General features: G+C 41.4%; 1 protein-coding gene across 1 annotated transcript; it reads right to left on the reverse strand.

Moving 5' to 3' along the window:
* Positions 1-759: 759 nt before the first annotated feature.
* On the reverse strand, positions 760-2,495 carry foxq1b (forkhead box Q1b). The gene has a single exon (XM_085436715.1). It carries the CDS (start codon positions 2,267-2,269, stop codon positions 1,385-1,387), a length of 885 nt encoding a protein of 294 aa, XP_085292841.1. The 5' UTR covers positions 2,270-2,495; the 3' UTR covers positions 760-1,384.
* Positions 2,496-21,408: the final 18,913 nt, after the last annotated feature.

Genomic DNA, 21,408 nt, shown 5'->3' on the forward strand with positions numbered 1-21,408 from the left:
TTTATGCAGTGTAAATAATACCAGTAGATTATTTTAAACGTTGTTTCATTGAGCCGTGTTGCTCGTTTATGGGAAACTTAAGATGGCTATTACAAATAAAATAAGTACAGAAAAGTAGGCTTTTTAAAAAGGTCTTTTATTTTGATACTTTCTTGTGGGTGGAAAATAAAACCCTTCTTGATTAGGGTTGAAGTCTGTCTGTGAGGCAGATCTGGCACATTTGTTTGCAATGTAATGTGAGACGTTATGTTGTTACATGACAAACTCCTCACCGCTGCGGAGGTATTTTCTTCCATTTGGACTGAGTACAATAAATAAAGTAAATGGAAAATAATACGAATAAGCACCATCATCACAAAAGCATTTCATATGTAACATTTATTAACGATGGCTGACTTCTATTTTGCCATTTTACTAAGTAAATACTCGCTAATATTTACAAGTTTGGATAAACGTGTCGCACTAAACGCGACATCGTCCAAAGAGCCTGAAGGCACCAGACTCAACATAACCTTTGATTGTAAATATTTTATATAATTATATATCTTTTGACTTTGGTAATTTTTGTAATTATGGTTTCATTTTCAAACGAAAATAAGACCAACTTATTTTCCTTTTTGGCTCTAACAAGAGAAACCACAACAAATACCTACAGCAGGTGTGAGGCCCTCCCTCTCCCTATTCATGCACCTGCTTCTGATCTAACAGCTGCCTTCCCCCCTTTCATGTCAGCAGTGAATAACTCAGTGAACACCAGGGTCCCATTGTTTCACGTGTTTTGTTTATTCATAAAAAATAACAGGCATGCACCAATCAATCAATCAATCAAACAATCAATCTCAGGAAAACGGCACATTTTTCCATGCGTTTCTTAGTGCAGCCACGTGATTCCTAACGCAGCCCAGTCAATAATATTATACAATATTTATACAGCAGGTCATACAAAACATGAAAATATAAATAAAGTGATACTTTTAACAGTTTTGACGTGGCACTTTGCTGCCGTCCTACAGTAGAAATGACCAATGAACCATAGATACGAATATGAATACTCTCTCTCTCTCTCTCTCTCTCTCTCTCTCTCTCTCACACACACACACACACACACACACACACACACACACACACACACACACACACACACACACACACAGTGGAATGTCCTACAATGACTCTAATGATTTGCTTAGTCAGCACACAGTTATATCTAGATTAACAACTCGGCATGTTTGTTTTATTTTTCTTTGACTGAAGCTACAGTAGTCATGATGAGACACACCGACTCTCACACAGTAAAACAGTTGAAGCACTGAAAGCTGAGAGTGCCCACCAAAGTGCACACTGTGGATGAGAACACACAAGTCCTGACAGCTCTCTGGATGTCTCACGACAGCAAGGATTCTATATGAAAGCCTCGCGCTTTGCTGGGCATCTTGAATGTGGCCTCAGGTGCAGCAGTGCCCGATGCTGTGTGCTGGAGGTATGTGGGTGCATCTCTGCCGGGCTCTGTGCCGCTGTACGCCGCCTCTGACATGTAAGTGTGCTGTGCCGGATAGTTCAGATTATAGGGCAGTACGTGGGCCACTGGGGACCAGTACAGCCGGGGGCCGGGCTGCTCCACGCACGACCTCTCCTCCCTTCTTTTGAAAGGTGTGCCGAGGATGCTGTCGATGGCGAACGGGCTGGAGAACTTGGCCCCCACTCTCTCTTCCGGGGCCGGGAGGCGGGTGTCCTCGCTGAGGATGTCCGGGCTTTCCTGCTCCTTGAGGGGCCTTTTGGAGATGCGCTTCCTCCTGCGGCGGAACACCCCGTCAGCGAAGGTGTACTCGCTGTGTGGGTTGAGCATCCAGTAGTTGTCCTTGCCCCAGGGCCTGGACGGGTCCCGCAGGACTTTGAGGAAGCAGTCGTTGAGCGACAGGTTATGGCGCACGGAGTTCCTCCAGCCGGTATAGCTGCCACGGAAAAACGGGAACTTCTTCATCAGGTAGTCATTGATCTCTGCCAGAGTGAGGCGGCCGCTGCTGGACTCTCGGATGGCCATGGCGATCAGGGCGATGTAGGAGTAAGGGGGCTTAGGTCTGCGGGTGTAGGGCTTCCCTTTGCCGCCATCGCTGCTCTGTGTGACAGGTGCCGGGCTGTTGGCTACGCAGTCTCCGTCCGAACCCAGCTCGTCTCCGGACAGGGGAGAAGGGACTCCCGCCTCTGCGTCAATGCACAACTCCAGCGGCTTCTGCGCGTAGTGATGCGCGGAGAAAACTTCAAGTTTCATTTCCCCAAAAAAGGATAACCGTCTCCTCTCGGTAACCTTGCCGTGTGAATGGTCTCCTAGGTTGGACTCTTGTCTCAGCTCAGAAGCGCAGCAGGTGTACGAGTCCTGACAGCAAAAATGTGCCTGAGTGTTTGTTGTGTGTTGTAAAGGCTCGTGTGGAGCGCTGGAGGCACCCTGAACCTCAGTCTGGGGCAGCAGAACACAGATCTGTCTCCGGAGACACGCTTGTCTTGTTATAATATAACGCCTGGGAAAGGGACGGCCCACAGGCGGGGTTTCCAACTCGAATCCATTGAAGCGACTGAAGTAATATAGTATATGTATGTTTACAATTGGACGTTACCATGCCACACCAGGGAAGAAGAAGAAAAAAAAAAAACAGGGAGGATAAGTGAGGCGAGGCAGGGCAGGTATGACAAATATAATTAGCTTCAAACGCAACTATCTGTGAATAGCTCGTTATTTCTAGTTACGAGTTGCTTTTTATGGATTCAGTCAAAGTGCAATCAAATAAAGGCGAATAATACAATAATTCCTTCCTCTTACTTCTTTTTAAAATAACTTCAGCCCATTAAGGTTATGAAATTAAACACGTTTTTGAAATAAATAAAAAAACTTTGACAATTTTACGCACAACAGCAAATCCTTCTTGAAGTGTTGAATGCCTTGGCTTTTACACAGAAAAAAAGAAGACAGCGCAGAAAAACCCTAGACAGATTAAAAAAGGTGACACGAGAGTTGATAGAGAAAAATGCTGTTGGCTGCTTTTCACTTGAACCTCTCATACCCATCCGCCGGCGCTCCGGCGGAACGAGGAAGTAACGCGAAGGCTAAACTGAAATAAAAGCGATAGATTTTGGAGGAGTTCCAATTAACGCACGCTGGGTGACGTGTAAGTCGCCACACGCGAGAAGACAGAAAGAATTCATAGAAAATTCGCAAAGATTGCCCGCGAGTTCACGGGGAGTTCAGAGTAGAGAACCATTGCACCTGCATGCATGGAAACACCTGAGCGAAGAGCAGAAAAAAATACACTTACTTCTGTGTCTGAACATGTGATGTAAATGAGCGAGAGCGAGGTATCCACTGTCTCCGAAACTCCAGAACCCTAATTTACTGGAAATACATCACGTTCTTGGATAATTATATTACACGCAGCATTTCCTTTAGTATAAGGAGTATAAGGAGACCGCGGCACTGACTGCATATCTGTACAAATAGATGTGCACTTCCATTAGAGCACTCAGACACCTGGGCCTTGCTGCTTTAACTTGCTGTGCGGCAAGCTAAAGCAAACAGTTGAAATAAATTTTATTCTATTTCAACAACATAAAACAATTGCATAAAACAAAGCGTTTAAGTTTGTAAGGTAGATAAATTATTATGCAAAGATGGATTTGAAGAGAATTTAAGAACATCAGGCTTTTTTGTACTTTGTCAGTGTTGCAGTACAGGTTTGGTGACAGAATATAACAACTAGTTAATATCTGAGCTATAAATCACAGCTCCAGTCGAGAGCTTGTCAATCAGTTACAGAATGGAGCTTACTTAAAACCTACTGGAGCAGGTTTTAAGTAAACTGACGCCCCTGACACCTGTAAACCGAATATGTTAGTGGCACTAACTCTTTTCCTGCCAGCGCCTCCGCCATGTGACGATGCAGAGAGCAGCTGGAGTTAACATGAGTTATGAGCCTTGCCTCAGGCCAGTTAAACTGTCTACTCTGGCACTCCTGTTCCTTTGTGCCTGCTCGGACTTTCCGGGGCCCCCAACAACACAGAGCAGGTTCAGCTTCATTTACCCTAATGCATGTGTGCGTGTTTACATAGTTCTGTTGAAAATGTTTCTATTGGTAGTTCCTAGTGAAACATATAAGATAGGGTCACTATAAACTACCTACTGCCTTCCAGACAGCAGAGAGCACTGAGATACCAATCTGTGTTTGACACCTTGAACAGTTTGTGAGTCTACAGTACGTTTTTATGTTATCACATAATTATCACGTTGGGTATACATGACAGGCATGATTAACGATATGACCCTGAACTGTTTGTGTATATATGTTTGAGAGAACGTGGAAGGTATGCAAATCAACTATATGAACATGCACTTTGAAGCCTGTCTGTTTTTCCAGTTGTGTTATGACAAGCCCGATGGCAGCTTGTTTCTTGAAAACACAGTTTCTGTTGTTTCATTTCTTTGTCAAATTCAAGGTCCGCTTGCCTGCTTTTTAAGAGGGCAGGCTCCTACGCACCTGTAAGGGTTGTACATGGCATCATTTCAGAGGTGCTGGTTGTTGATTATCTGAGAGCCCAAACTTTCTGACAGCCCTATAAAAATACAATATATTGCACACAAAAATCACATTTCATTATACATTCTAAACAAATCTTCACAGCTAAATGTTAAATGGGTTGCCATGTCATTTCTATCAGAACCCTCTCTGCCACATTTTACATTTTTCCTCGCCCACTTCCACTGAATGTTTTTAAAGGTTTCTCTTGATCGATAATTTCTTTCAGAGGAAAATCTGCTAATAGTGCTAAAGTGCACTTTAACCAAAGCATTGAAGTCAGACCGGACATGTTTATATTAAAGTAATAAATGCTGAAATAGATGCTGTACACTCTTAGAAATATGACCATTGTTTACAGTTAATCTAAAAAATATACAAACTCCAAATCTGATTATTAGGACTCTAGGTAACCACACCTACCAGCCACTTATCAGGTACACCCTGCTAAAGACACCTTTTGTCTTCAGAATTAAATGAATTCTTCATGGCAGAGAATCAGAAAGGTGCTGAAAATGGTCCTCAGACATTTTAGCCTATATTGACGTGATAGCATCACAAAGCTGCTGTAAATGTGTTGGCTGAACACCCATAATGTGAATCTTCCCTTCCATCACGTCCCATAAGTGCTCGACTGGATTGAAATCTAGTAAATGTGGAGGCCATTTGAATACAGTGAACTCATGATCTGAGCTTTGTGATGTGGTGTGTTCTTAGCCGTCCTTTGTGACAGGAAAGGAACATCAGAGAAACCAAAGGTTGTCACATACAAATTTACATTCTGGAAACAGCTTTCTTCTCTCTCCGGGAATTCGGGGAGCAGCTGGTGAGCTGAAATTGTTTTTTTGCTGAAACTCAGGAGGCTGACTGCTGAGAGCCTAAATCCAGAGCTGAGGAAATCAGCGGCATGTGCGCTATCATTAACGCCGTCGCTGCACAACAACCCGGTGAGGCGCAAAGGGAATTTTACACTGCTTGGCTGGTGGTAGTTGTGCCTGCATGATTTTTTTTTCTTTTTCTTTGCAGGAGTGAGATGAGGCTGTATACGATTTCAGGTACTCTGCCAAGGCAGCTACACACACCTGTGCCAAAGTGATGTGGTGTGAAAGGAAGCACACCTGTTCTCAGTTTTTTTGTGCGTGTTTTATTCTTTACATGGCAATTTGAAATCACAAGTGGAAAGACTGTTTACCCAAAGGGATCAATAAGGTATCACATTATCATTTCACTCTGCACATTTGGATTAAGGTGGAATTCAAACCTTCAAATCGCTTGAGAAGGTCAGGCTCTTCTTTCACCTTTAGGCCATAATGAAAGATGATATATTTAATGCATTAAACTGCTTTAACTGCATTGTCAAATCAGCAGAGTCAACTCTGCCCCCTGTTAGGCTAAAGAGATGCGTTATGCTTATATAACCTGTTAACAAGTCTCTTCTAAAATTGGCAACTTGATGGTTTGGCTCACCTGTTGAGAATTAGCGTGTCTTCTTTGAGCAGCAGAACTCTTTTAAGTGCTGACACGAGTGGCATTCCAGTTATGTAAATTGACTGGGTGAATCCCTCACAGCTCCAAAAATAGCCCCACCTCTGCAGCGGTCGGCGCTCACACGCTAACCCTTGTCTGCAAGTCTTCGGATGACTTCTTACCTGTATCTCATCTTTGTTGTCTTTCTTCTCTGTGAGTGAAGGATGGCCAGCCCCCATGTCTTTGTATAAACAAAGTGTGAGCTGTGTGCGTGTGTGTGTTTTTATGTGTGTGTGTGAGCAGGGTAGAGAGGAACGGCAACAAGAGGCCCTGCGTGGCTGAGATTCCCGAGATTCCCTGCAGCAGATATAGTCTGACAGTAGACATGCTTCACTGGGGCGCACAGGTAGGTACAACAATGTGTCAGCTTCGCAGCCAACTCAAAGATCAGACATTCCACATAAGCTCTACTCATTCCTGCAGTCTGCTCGATAGGCACCAGCTCAGGGGCGTGTGTGTACTGGGGTGTTTGTTTGACTGCAGCTGTTTGTCCTCTCAGGTGTGTGGGTGTGGGAGATTGCGCATGTGCTGTGGCAAAAAGCAAGAGCAAGATGCATACGTTCCATCTAGTTTATTCTTCAAGCGGTGATTACTGTAATTACCCTACGATGTGGCCTTCTAAGCGTTTGCTGCCTGCTTTGTTGTGCTTCTGTAGAATCAAACCTTTGTGTTTTGGAAGATAAATTGGTAGGGGGGCGTTCAGCCCATGTAATCAGAGGCACACCTGAGCACTTATCAGTGACAAACAAAGTTCCCATGAAGCTGTTTTCATACATAACCCAGGAACTTTCCACACTGAATGCACTCCGGGAACTGCTGCATGTAGCATCAAAAATGTATCCGTGACACCTGATAGGCAAATAAACAGACACGAAAACATGCAGTGACTCACAGTTTTCATAAGCACGGTCTGATGTGCATAAATCTGTGCAGCATGTCAGCGATTAATAAATGAAATCAGATATAAGTATAAAAAAAAGAAAAAGAAAAAAGCAGCATATCTTGGAGTCAGTTGGCAGCTGCGGGTTGCTATTTTGGGTTTTCCTGCATTCTTACTTAAGGTGTGCACACCCTTGCCAGACCAAGAGAGAGAAAGAGAGAGAAAATAGATACATATAAATAAACAGAGCCAACAAAGGTATAATTAAAGTAATTAAAGAAAGAGGTGAAGCACAGGTGAAGCACAGGTGAAACGCAGCCTGGCACTGGTAGCACCTAAAAGTCATGCAAAGTCATGTGACTCAGTCCCCTGTAACACCCCCCCAACCCAACCCAGTTACTGTCTTGATATGCGAACACATTTTTGACACCCACAATATCTTAGTGCAGTAATTCTGAACTGCTATTTATTCTTTTGTTTTATGTTTTGCATCATAGTAGAGTCATTTCAAATAGCCCGTGTGCTTATTTGGGTGGTCCAAGTGTGTCATTAGCAAAACAGCTTCTTTGTTTCACCACCTCCTGCTCCAGATGTTCCCCTCAGATTGGTGCAAATGACACCGATTGGCTCACAGGTTCCTCTGGCTAGCAAAAGAACCAAGTGCATGTCTTGGTGTAAGTGTCCATATAGAACATGAACACTACAGAACCTCAGCGATTTCATGTGGTCAACTCAAATGACCTTATGGTAAGCATCTATACATTTTTGATTATATCATTGCTCTAATGCTCGGCCCAAATTAATAGCAGATTAACAAAACAGCTCCTTTTGTGACCTGATCCCATGATATAATTTATCCTATAGTTTATATAAATCTGAAGAATGGTAAATGCGCTGGTTCATATGTACAGCTTTTCTACACAAGCCTTATAAGTTTTCAACATACCTTAAACACCCATTCGCATACAAGCCTCCTTTTCTTTCTAAGTGCTTACTAATTTTCACATACACAATGCCTCAAAGAGCAGCTTGGGGACTGGAGCATGCAGGTTGGAGCAGTTAGGATCAAGCCACCAACCTTTTAGTTTTTAGAGGCCCTTCTTTACCTCCTGAGCCACAGCCACCCCACTCAGCTAGAGAGTGTTGCTATGGTAAACAATTTAAATCATAAAGCTGTCAATCAGAAGAAAACCTTGTTTTCAAAACTTGGTGCTAGTTAACAGTTAGAAGTACTTGGCTAGGTTTAGGAAAAGGTCATGGTTCGGATTAAAACACAACGTGACCTGGAGAGCTTATGACCACACATCTGTATGTGACAGACCCGGCTCATCACCGCAACCAATTTGCAACCAAAGCCTGCACCATCACTAGAACACTTCCAGTAAGTAAGTAGACGCTGATATCAGATGGTAGTTGGCCATCTCCAAAAATTCAAAACATACCCCCTCAAGAGAACAGCAGACCAAAGTGAACTTCTTAGTCCTGCCGGTAAAATGTTACTGTTAGGGCTTGTCTGTCAATGAACCTCAGCCATGCGGGCCACACGGGCTTCATACCTCCTGCCATATCTGCCGCTATCGTCCATTTCAACTCTTCACACGCTAGAGTCCCCTCATAAGCTGAGGTAGAAGGCATGGTGGGGGCTATAGAGAGCTGGAGGGTAGGGGATGGTGGGGTGGGGGAGAAAAAGGAGCAATGATTGATCTCAGCCATAGACACCTTGCTTTATCACTGCAGCTGATAGGACCTAATTCCATTCAACTGCGCTGTAGGCTGTTTGGTGTAAGCATAAACACGGGGCCAAATCAGTACCTGTGCTGCTCTGTTTACCTGGCAGCTGTTCAGCTTTTTTCTGTCTAAACTTGAAATAGGATCCAAACACTCTACTCACGCATAGTGGTTTGCACGAGATGCTTTGCCTGCCTCTCAACCTACCACGAGGCTCGGCAGCTCTATTTCTGCACTGTCTGAACCTTAACCGCCCCTCTTATTTCTCTGATTGAGAGGTGGAACATCTCGCTCGAGGGCTTTAACTGCAAACACGGCGCTGAATTTGAGCAGTTACTAAGGAATTATCCCGTAGTTAACCCCAACAAACACCTCGCTGATTGATAACATTAGCGTGTGGGTTGTAAAACGAACTACTCCAAGCCTATATTTGTCTTTTTCTTTTTTTCTTTTTACCTTTTACTGGTTAGTCAGCAAATCTCTTTGTATTTTTATTAAAAGTATTTCTTAAGGGTCTTATGTATTCGTTAGAAAACATACAAAATGCAGTTTTTAAGAAAAGCCTGTACTTAATTGCAGGTTAGATTAGCTGTCATTCAAGTGTTTTAATACTAATTTGGCACTAAATATTTTTTATATATACAGATGTTGATTTTAAGTTTAAACAGACATACTGTGATGAACTCGGTGTCCATAAAAGATACATTTCAAAAGTATCAAAAGAAAACCATGTTTATCGCATAACACAAGACACTATTAACTAATATGATGGAAAATTTAGGATCCAGTGTTTTGTGGGATTCACATCATAATACTAAAAATCAGTGCTGTCATCCATCTGTTTTATACAATAAAAAAATACTAATCGGAGTTTATATATGCAACCAACTTTGAATGCTAAGAAAGACTTTGATTTTCAGTGAACCAAGAAGCAATTCAAGGTGTGGTTCAGTATCTGTCTGTGTTTCCAAGGAGCACACAAAGGCAAAGTCATGCTAAAACATTTTAGTTTCAAAACTTCTTCTAGCTAATAGCGTCCACACTATTTTGGTGCTTATGGTGCCTCTAAAAGTGAGACCAGTTCAAACACTTTAGGATTGTATTTAAGAGTATCGAATTCCCAACTAGACCTTATTAGTCACCATTGTGTTCTTCACATATTAGTGTATACATTGAGCATAAAATATCTATGTAGCCACCATAACTTCACTGACTGGTTTTGTCTCCACATTTGATTCAGCAGGAACATGCTGATGTTGTGAAGTGACCACATTTGGATGTGCACTGGTAACGTAATAGCTAATGATGGCTAACCCCATTAGCAAGCTGTATTGATAAACTGTAGGGTTGGAAAATACAGCTCTACCAATTATTGCTAAGTAACAGATAAGAAAACACTAGAATTTCTTTCCCTCAGCAACTGAACTCAGTACTTTATAGAGTACCTGTCAACGCATCTTCAGGTAATTAATTCGTTGGTTGTGTTATTTAATATGCAGGTTTACATTGTAACATTTTCACAGTGGCTGCACTGAGATGTCTTGACAACATGCAATGTATGGTAAACAGATAGATTATGCAAGTTATGTCTGAAACGTCTGAAACCAAGAATCATCTATTGTTACTATTTAATATTATAATTTGCAAAAACTGTGGCAGTGACATCAACATCACAGACGTTATCTGAGCACAACCGAGGCAAGTAGAGTTGGTGAAATATTGTTAATACATTTTTTTAAAAAGAGTATTTGGTGAGTGAAGTTTTTTTTAATTTAGTTCTTCAAAATGAGTAAATTACAGAAAATGGGACCTTTGGATAGTTGTACTGAATTCCAGTGTGTGGAAAAAAAAAGGCAACAACAGCACAATTGAGACTGGATCAGTGAATTAGTAAAGGTAAAAGCTAACGTACAGCTATCAGATTCACTTTTCAGCACACCTGACATCAAGTAAAGTAGACTTCTAATCTAAGCCTAGTAGCAGTGTGGTATTTAAAAAAATAAAAACTATTCAAAGAGGTCATAATTGTTGAGTGGTCATTATTGGAAGTGTGGTTTTTGGTATTTTATGTTGCCTTTATTTTCCCCTAAGGCTGCTACTTGGATTATTCCCACCTATCAAAAAATAAATAAACAGTGAAGGAAGATGTTAACCTTGACAAGAGAGAATAACTGGATAACAAATTATGGGCATTGTTGACCATGGTGTCCAACCCAGCAGCAGCTTTTCTTGTTATTGTTAATCTGCACCATCATATTACTGCTGCCTTATATGTGGGGGATAGAGGTCATGGTCATGGTCATGTCCAGCTTATTCCCACAGTCCGAAAACATGCAGTTAGTGGGGTTAGGTTTACTGGTTATTCTGACCATAATCACGACTCGTTCTCAGTCTCTCTGTGTTAGCCACGTGACAGACTGGCGACTTGCCCATGGTGCTCCTTGCCTCTCGTCCTATGGTACCTGGGAATGGCTCCAGTGTTTCTTATCAACCAAGGAAAGAATTCTACTGTCGCCCACTTTCCTTCTTTTTAAGACTTTACCAGACTGTTGATTTGGCATCTCATAAAACGATCATTCTGACAGGTTTATTTTGCTTTTTCAAGCTCATGATGGCCTCCTGCACTTGAATCCACATTTCTTTAAGCTTCTTTTTGAGGATTCCAGTGAAAAGCTGCAAAATGCAAGTCCAGCATGTGGAATCATCTCCAGGTGTCACATCTGCTAATTTGTCAGGACATGATAAAGGAACAGACCTCATCTGGCCACGAAACTGCTTGTTAGTCATTTACCTTTGAGTTTCTGGACACACATGGACTTAGAACAAATATGGCTGCAATTCCTGTAATGGCTATAATTTTGATAAACCCCTTAAATTAACATCAGAATCTAAATCACATATTCATTACTGAATGAAAAACCCATCGTGGAGGCAGTCTGAGCACAGTTTAAAGCCATCGGTCATTTTCATACATCATAATGATATAGATTTAGATTTTTAATATTGAAATTAAATAAAATGAAATTCTTAACAATTTCAACTTAGATTTTTTTCTTTTGGTCTGATGTTCACTCTGTCTGCCATTTGGGCTAACCTTTGATGGGAGGAGAAGAAATTCTGGACTTATACTTTTTTATTAACTCAAATGTTAAATGCAGAGGGTTTTTTTTTCTTTCCTAATCTCCGTACACGGCTCATTGCAAGGGCAATTAGAAACCTGCGCTCCCGTGCAGATGTTACTGTTTGTAGAATGTGCTATTAGATATTGATCTGGTGATAATTTGTAAATGAATACTATTAAGGATAGGAAGTTTGCTGACAAAAAAGCCTAATCACCTCCAGCTGGCCCAGGTCTTGTAATATATCCTGCCTCCGCTCCAACATTGATCCATGGGAGTAAACAGCAGCAGTCTCACTGCAAGATACAGAACTTATCTGGTGGTTAAACATACCTGATAATGTAAGAGGAGAATGTGTATAAAAGTGTGACATAAATATTATTTTGTAGAGAGCAGATTATGTTGATGAACTTTTATTTTATATTGCAAAAACAATCCTTTGCCTTGTGTTTGTTCTATCAACAAATCAAATGAAAAAAACAACAACACAGTGGATTTATCCTACTGAAAAGGAAGGTGATGTCTGAGGTATAGATTACTCCATGCTATCATTATAAGGACCCCAGTATTTTAGAAGTGTAACTATTTCACTTAAAAAAAAAAAAGTTCAGTAAGATCTGCTCGTAATCAATAATCAGAGATCCAGCCTGCAGTCTTTTTTGTAAATGGCCATATTATTTGTTAGCTGACGCATCAGTTTTGTGTTATGTGTTATACAATACCAAATACTGATCACATTTCTTACTTCATTTAATCTCTTTAATGTTTCTGTAGATGACAATACAAAAGATAAAATGTTCACAGCCTTATCCGTGCTATGTTGAAGGTGAAACAATTAATTAGTGGTCAGTGTTTATCTTTTTGAGTTCATTGTGTTGTTTTTGCATAATCCTCTTACTCTTGTTTAAGTAGTAAATGGGTCTGGCCTGGATGTATTAAGTCTAAGATGTGTTACCTCCAACTTCATGGGCAGTTATGGGTAAACTGCATGATAACCAGAGTGTGATTCTATCCTGATGCCTCTCACTCAATTGACCTTCAGCTGTGCCACAGCCAGAGTCTAACACAGGAAAATACTCCAGTTTAAGTGCTGATATGAGAGTATTACCAGTTCACAAAGGGGTTAGAGAGAGTAAAAATAGAATCATGTGTCAGTGAATGATGCACACCTCTCTTAAAGTCAAGTTCCACCATCTGCAATTATGCTAAAAAAAGAAGAAAAGCATCATTGCTGCACTGTGAAGCTGGGTCATGTTGAGAGCTGTGTCTCTGCCACACCACTCTAATTGAACTTTCTCTTTAAGGCGTTGTGAGAAAACAGGCGGTAACTATTTATACAGCTACACACCTGACCAGGCATCTATCCAAACAAAAGGTCTTGAACCCAGCCCTTGCGTGCCTATCCAACCCAGACATCTGATTAATTATAGTGTGGCCGTTAAGGCAAAGAAAAACTAGCTGATGAAAAGTCAGCGAGTCTGCAGGCTCAACCTGCCCAAACAGCATCATGCGTGTTAGCGTGTAAAAGCCTCCGTACTGCCTCCCTCCCCCGCCGCTCCGTGTCGTTCCTCCCACACACCCCCTGCCCCCCACCCATCCTACTGCCTCCCTCCTCTGCTCGGGGCCCATTCGTGCAGACGAGGTAAAACATCTCTCTCGCTGTGTCAGAGCCCCGCAGGTGGGGCCCGCGTTCTCAGGTAGATAATATCACTGTTACTATAGACCGTGTTTGGGTTAGCTCGAAAACACTCTTCACGGCAGGAGCAAAACAAAGTGCTCTGCAGTGCGTGATAACAGTCGGAGCTGCTCCCTACAAATTAACCTGTGGAAACACTTTGGCCTCGCACGAAACTCATACGCATAATACCTGCTCCTCCTACCGGCATTGAAGAAAAAAAAATCAAAGTTTACACAATCTTCCTCTAGGATCATGGAATAATTTTGTAAGATTTTAGGAGATTTAAGAGAGTTCTCTTATATGTAATCCACCAAAGGACTAATGCTAATCCAAAACAGTGAAATAAGCCTGTAATGTCCTTGTGGTTACGTTATAGGACTGAGCTGCCTTATGTCCAGATTGAAAGCATTGCCCCGGTTGGACAAGTCTCTCTGTTTCTAATCTGCATACTGCCTGTGCAGTAGACTCTATAAATCGACTTTCTTTAAACAAAAGCGGCATGAATAGCTCGAATGTGCTCTGGGCCAGAAGCTGGGATGGCTTCCATAAACAGATCACCCAGGTGGTCCATGTGTGAGAGAGGGAAAGGAGCTTTGGCTGAGAGGCCTGCTGCTGCAATCACAACCCCGCATCTTCTTATTTCGCTAACTTGCCGTCTGTGTCTCGGCAAAGTCTGAATATCAAGTCCGATTCATTTGCAGCTGCTGGTAACAAAACAATATACATTTCATCTTTGATGTGTGGACTGCGTGGTGTCAGCAGCAGTGCCCCTGTCACTTTTCAAAGTTTCGGGTCCCTGAAGCTGTTGCCTTTTCTAGAGCCAGTAGCAGTTTTTCAATGTAAAACACCTACCTTTGTTTCGTCTTCAGGAAAATGTTTTTTGTATCTCTATATTTCTGCTTAATCTGATCACTCATAGAAAGTCCTGTACTTTTGGTAAAAAATTAAAGGTACAATGAGTCTCTGGGGACACCTAGAAAAATAAAAGACCACAGAGAAGATGGATGTCGTGAAGACGAACATGCTCACGGTTGGTGAAAATGGAGGCAGATGATCCACCGTGATGACCCCTAAAAGAAGAAGATAACTCTTTTACTTGAGTCTTTGTCTACATTGTCTACTTCGCAATTCAGAGTGGGAATAAATAATCCAATATCACTGTCATCTCTGGTTTTATCACACCCTAAAACCAGTGTTGGGTAAGTTACTTTAAATTAGTAACCTAGTTACATTACTAGTTACTTCTATCAAAAGTAACTCAGTTACTTCAAGTTACTCGTTACTTTCAGAGTAACTAGTTACTAGGGAAAGTAACTTTGGTTTTACTCAGAATTCTCTTGTTAATGTGTTGCTTCCGTAACTGGATACCCAGCAAGATTGCCAGTCTTCTAGCTTGCTTACTTGCCACAAGTGCACTGTGCCACCTACCAATAGAAAGGAAAAAATAATGTGCACATTTCCACGAGAGAAATCCCACGCCTGATTCTATCCTAGCCTGCTTTTTACATCCAACACAAAAACTGCAGTCGTGGTGCTTTCGATTGTACTCAGAACTCGGAAATTCTGCCTTCTGAATAGGAAGATGTAGGTAACACCAGACTGCAGATGAGCTGCATACAGGGCTGGACTGGGACAAAAAAAATCGTCCCGGGCATTTTGACTAGAGACCGGCCCACCATTATAGGAAAAATCATAAAGCCTTTGAATGAAAATAAACGCTGTTGTGACAGTGATGTACACTGTTCTGATGGGATATATGTATCAATCTATCAATTGTTTGTTGCAAGACTCAGATAATTATTTTTTTAAAAGTGAGACATTTTAAATGAGAATAAGAAAGTATTTCCTTGAGCCCCCCTTTCCCTTTTAATGCCCTACATGGACCCCTGGCAACACTTTGCTAGACCCGCCCCTGCACAGTTACCAGCTGTCAGCTACTTAGAAAAGGATCCTGGTGTTATTTGTCTCTCAGAAACAGTTCATAACTTCCCTTCAACTCATTCATGTCACCTAAAAGGTAAACCTGTTTCTCCATCACAGCTCTGATGATCCAGTAAGGACATCTCCTGGTTTCATCTTCATGTTTCCCTCTCACCACACAACCAAACCATATCATGACCAGCAGGTTTACAGCTGTGGCTCCAGCAAACATCAGCTGATACTAGAAATTAATATTAAATAAATTCTAACAGCAGCTGATCAAGCTTAAACGTGCTGCTGTTGTTTAGCGCGACATCCGCTGGTTTCCTCTTTCTGGCGCAAAGTGGGCGATAAATAAACAAGAGAGAAAAGCCGATCAGCTGATCATTGATCAGTTTCATGATTGAAGTAGAAACAGGAGAGGGAGGGGGGAGAGGATGAGAGAAGAAGAGGCAGCTGTGCAGCGTAAACACAGAATAACTCCAGCTTTGTGTCTTTTTCATTGTAGCTGAAACACAAACTGTTCCTTTTCACCTCAATATGAAACGCGTGATATTTTCTCTGAATAAGAGACGATTCCGTTTTTTACGGGACGGTTGGCAACTCTAATAATTAACCTTATGAACAAAATAAAGTTCAACATCAGTAACATAGCACCCACCCAGCTGTATAGAAACCCCGTCATGCTAGCTAGCACGCAGTACGAAAAAGTCAGTACAACGAAAATAAACTCCAACTAAACTTGGTTCATATCTGACCCAGATGGACTGCAGGTTATAACTTACCTGAAGTTCAGTTCACCTGACACTCTCGGACCAGCGGCCGCTTCGGGTCTCTCCTCTTGCCTCCCTTTTCCTTCATTCAATTCAATTCAATTCAATTTTATTTATATAGCGCCAAATCACAACAAAAGTCGCCTCAAGGCGCTTCATAGATACAGAGAAAAACCCAACAATCATATGACCCCCTATGAGCAAGCACTTTGGCGACAGTGGGAAGGAAAAACTCCCTTTTAACAGGAAGAAACCTCCGGCAGAACCAGGCTCAGGGAGGGGCGGCCATCTGCTGCGACCGGTTGGGGTGAGAGAAAGAAGACAGGATAAAGACATGCTGTGGAAGAGAGACAGAGGTTAATAACAGATATGATTCAATGCAGAGAGGTCTATTAATACATAGTGAGTGAGAAAGGTGACTGGAAAGGAAAAACTCAATGCATCATGGGAATCCCCCGGCAGCCTACATCTATTGCAGCATAACAAAGGGAGGATTCAGGGTCACCTGGTCCAGCCCTAACTATATGCTTTAGAAAAAAGGAAAGTTTTAAGCCTAATCTTAAAAGTAGAGATAGTGTCTGTCTCCCGAATCCAAACTGGAAGCTGGTTCCACAGAAGAGGGGCCTGAAAACTGAAGGCTCTCCCTCCCATTCTACTTTTAAATACTCTAGGAACAACAAGTAGGCCTGCAGAGCGAGAGCGGAGCGCTCTAATAGGGTGATATGGTACTACAAGGTCATTAAGATAAGATGGGGCCTGATTATTTAAGACCTTGTATGTGAGGAGCAGGATTTTGAATTCAATTCTGGATTTAACAGGAAGCCAATGAAGGGAAGCCAAAGCAGGAGAAATATGCTCTCTCTTTCTAGTCCCTGTCAGGACTCTTGCTGCAGCATTTTGGATTAGCTGAAGGCTTTTCAGTGAGTTTTTTGGACATCCTGATAATAATGAATTACAGTAGTCCAGCCTGGAAGTAATAAATGCATGAACTAGTTTTTCAGCGTCACTCTGAGACAGGATATTTCTAATTTTAGAGATGTTGCGCAAATGGAAGAAAGCAGTCTTACATATTTGTTTAATATGTGCGTTGAAGGACATGTCCTGGTCAAAAATGACTCCAAGGTTCCTCACCGCGTTACTGGAGGCCAAGGTAATGCCATCCAGAGTAAGAATCTGATTAGATACCATATTTCTAAGATTTTCAGGGCCGAGTACAATAACCTCAGTTTTATCTGAATTAAGAAGCAGAAAGTTAGCGGCCATCCAGGTCTTTATGTCTTTAAGACATTCCTGCAGTTTAACTAATTGGTGTGTGTTATCTGGCTTCATGGACAGATAGAGCTGGGTGTCATCTGCATAGCAGTGAAAATGTATGCTATGTCTTCTAATGATACTGCCTAAGGGAAGCATGTATAATGTAAACAGAATTGGTCCTAGCACTGAACCCTGTGGAACTCCATAATTAACCTCAGTGTGTGAAGAGGACTCTCCATTTACATGCACGAATTGGAGTCTATTAGATAGATATGATACAAACCACTGCAGCGCAGTACTTGTAATACCTACAGCATGTTCTAATCGCTCTAATAGGATATTATGATCAACAGTATCAGTATCATCCACCTGCTGGCTTCCACCACTTGCTAATGTTATTGAATCTGTGGAAGCTCCGCGATAGCCACCACACGAATTAACGAATAACGAGCCTATCTAAATCCCAGTAACGAGTAACGCGTTCCCGGTTTTGGCATAATAACTAGTTACCGTGCTCGTTACCACAATAATAACGTAGTTACTGTAACGCGTTACTTAATAACGCGTTAGTCCCAACACTGCCTAAAACACACAACAGTAACTGCCACACAAGACAAATACTATAGGGGTTTTTGGCCTGAAGTGCATGTTTGTTTGTTTTTCTTAAACTTAACACCATCCATTACCTCTAAATGCTCATTTCTCAATCATTGTGCCTGAATATGGCACTGCGCTTGTTCTCAGTGGCTCACGATTTACCAGATGGAAAAATACATTCCTTACACCTACACACGTCACATGACAAGTGTATTTCTCATTTTTAAGGTGGGTGAGGGTTCGCTCCAACAATAGCATACACCTTACTGCTTTATGCAATGGTTAGGTAGCATTTTACATAACTCGCCTTGCGTTTTTTTTTTCTTTTTCTTTTCTAATCACAGGTTGAGCATGTTACCTGGACTGAGATTGTCCCTGACTTCCGTCGTCCCATCAGCCCCTATCTTATCACACTGACCTGAGTTATTGTAAGGAACAGTTGTGCACGGCGATAGTTTATGTACAGGGAGTGTGACAGATCATTCATCACATGCAGACTGGTCATTCAAACCAACATGTCCAAACATACTTGTGCCATTAGCGGCTCACTCATGTTTGTCTGAAAAAAGGATTAGTGTGAAATATGAGGAAACAGTGACTGACAGTATGGGACTGTGAGGGTAACCCAGGTAGTGTTTCACAATGGTAAATAGTGTCAGGTAATAGCTGTGAGTCACTGTTGAGAGTATACTATCGCGTGTGTGTTAAGCAGTTGAGGTTAGGTCTGTGTGTGTGTGTGGGTATGTGTGTGTGTGTGTAGGTGCTATTAAAAACTGGTTCTCGTGTAATGTTGTTATGACAGATATCAATAGCACAGGGATCACCAGATACAGGGGGTTCCCTCCAGTCAAAAACAAAGCTAATTTTAAGTTTCTTGCTTTTACAGTATTTAGTCTTTGCCTATAATCCTGGGTAAGTGAATCAGGTCTGACATTACTCACATGGGTTTAGATACAAGGTAACAAGTACATGTTTGTCTGTGTCTTAAGCTCTGCAGAAGTTTCTGTTGTTTTTATTCTACATGCTAGTGCTCTGACTGCAGCTCTAAAAATAACACAAAGCCCGTAATTATGGTTTTAACTTAAAGCCCCCACCCATTCCTTCTCCACTCCCTCCCATTCTCTTGCTTAGCACCTGTGCTGATATATGGTGTGTGTGCGTCTGTGTGTATTTTCCGGATGATTTATTGCATTACTGCTGTCAGATTTTGCACAGGAATGCAGTCTATGATGTCAGTGAGAATTGATTCGATGGTGTAACAAACCCAGTGACTTTATAGAAACACTGACGATGACATGAAAGTCTGGGTCCTCAATAATAGCGATTAGTCTATTTATAGTGCCACTTTTTTTTTTTAATGTGAGGCGTGGCACTGAGGATTAAATAGCCACCTCATGGAGTTCTTCTAACTTGTGCCTCAGGCCACGTTGACAATAAATGAGACTATGCCATAAAGTCACAAATGCACATTTATTTTGCTCGAGTGTGCCATAATGTTCACTTTGGCAGAACTAAGGATAAAGCATGGAACGTAGTCTTGGATATACAGATTACAGTGTTGTGCAAAGGTTTTTTTGTGCATTAGGAAACAGGTCTAGTGATTGATTGAAACAAGCATGCAGAAATATATATAGGAGCACATAGTGTATAAGGTAAACAGATTTCCGAAATCTACTTGAACGCCAATAGTTTTTATGACCACCTTTGTTCTTCAACGCAGCCTGAACTCTCTCAGGAAAGCTTACTTGTATTTTCTTTAAATAGTCTTCAGGAATAATTCTCAAGGCTTCTTAAAGGACACAAGGAATCTGTTGCCAGTCAGATGTTTTCCAGATGGTACAGCAATGTGGATGGTGTTTGGTGAATCTGACTCTTCTGCATTTACATTCATAAATTCATCAATCCACCTGAACCAAAAAATTCAAATTTCATCACTCCATAAGACCTGTTACCATTGATTGCCACACTTTAGTCTAGTTCTTGTGTAATTTTAGCACACATCCACTTTTCTCCCTATTTATCTTTGTTAAAAATGGCTTCTTGTCAGCCAGTCTTCCAGTGAGACCATTTGTGATGAGACTTCAGAGAACAGTAGAAGAACTAAAGAGCCAGATGAATCTCTCAGGTCAATGTATGACTTCTGTTTCTTAAAGATGTGACTTTTAGACACTGTTCATCTGCTGTAGAAAGTTTCAGGCGTGTCACTTCGTCTTTTGTCCTCCAGTTTCCTTCAAATTCACTAAGGACATACTGCACACCATGCCGAGATGCAAGATTTTCAGCTAATGGCTCTTTAGAAATCACCATGTTGGTGCAAAAATACTATTTTATGCCTGTCAAACTGTTATGTTAGGGATTTTTCATTGATTTTGTTAAAGAAATTGGAACAAATTGTGAGGTACAAGGACTGGACTGAAAACATAAAGGCAGCAGAGGGTCCTGTCCTCCTCCCATCACTCCCAACCAGTCTTGCCAGATGGCCGCCTCTCCCTGATCCTGGTTATGATGGAGGTTTCTTCCTGTTAAAAACGAATTTTTCCTTCCCACTGTTGCTAAAACACCTGGTTATAAGGGGTCATCTGATTGTTGGGCATTTTTCAGTTTTTTGTCTGTGGTATTGTATGGCTCTTAGCCCACAATGCCATCACAACTGGCGCTATATAAATAAAACTGAATTCAATTGAAGTGCACTACAAGGTGTTTGATTTTACACACCTGTGCAAAGGGACCGAAAATACCATAATTCAGAAATGAAGAGGTCTGGCACAATACTTTTTTCTATATGTTATAAATATGGTGAGCTTCTTCTGGGTAATTCAAAGCATTGCCAGCTCGGTTGGTCTATGTTCATATTACATCAATCTGCAGTACACAGTTTATGTCCACTGCCAAAATGATGCACTGATGAGTTTAATTTGCCTTGACTATACTGTCAACACATTGCATCTTCTCCCATTTCTAAAGTCGTGATTTGTAATTGCATAGGTTTCCAAATAGTGTACAATGAGTGATAATTATTATTGCAATATGCAGCTACACATAAAGTTATGAATGGCTTCTTGATTTACTGTATCATGACTTCATATGGTAAAAAGATTCCTTTCAAAAATATATGTCAGTGGGAGTCATATTCCATTCAAGTAGTTGCTGAATGGTGGGAATTAATACAGCATTATTCAATGGCCCTGATGGACAGGGACAGGTTAATAAGGAGGAAAATGAATCATTTTGTTGTGTGGTGCAAACCTCAACTGACCAGCGGTGCTTTAGCTGTGAGCTAATGTTATTATGCTGCCAAGCTGACTAAAACTTTATATTTTGATTTATTTATTATTCTGATTTTATACTGCTGCTTACCTTTTCATGTTTT

The sequence above is a fragment of the Copadichromis virginalis genome, linkage group LG17 (genome assembly GCF_057382275.1).
Source record: "Copadichromis virginalis isolate Kocher_CV1m ecotype Utaka linkage group LG17, C_Virginalis_male_GT1.1, whole genome shotgun sequence".
Taxonomy (NCBI): Eukaryota; Metazoa; Chordata; class Actinopteri; order Cichliformes; family Cichlidae; genus Copadichromis; species Copadichromis virginalis.

Excerpts from the sequence above, each read along its gene's own strand:
- foxq1b (XM_085436715.1), bottom strand. The coding sequence starts at position 2,269 with ATGAAACTTGAAGTTTTCTCCGCGCATCACTACGCGCAGAAGCCGCTG.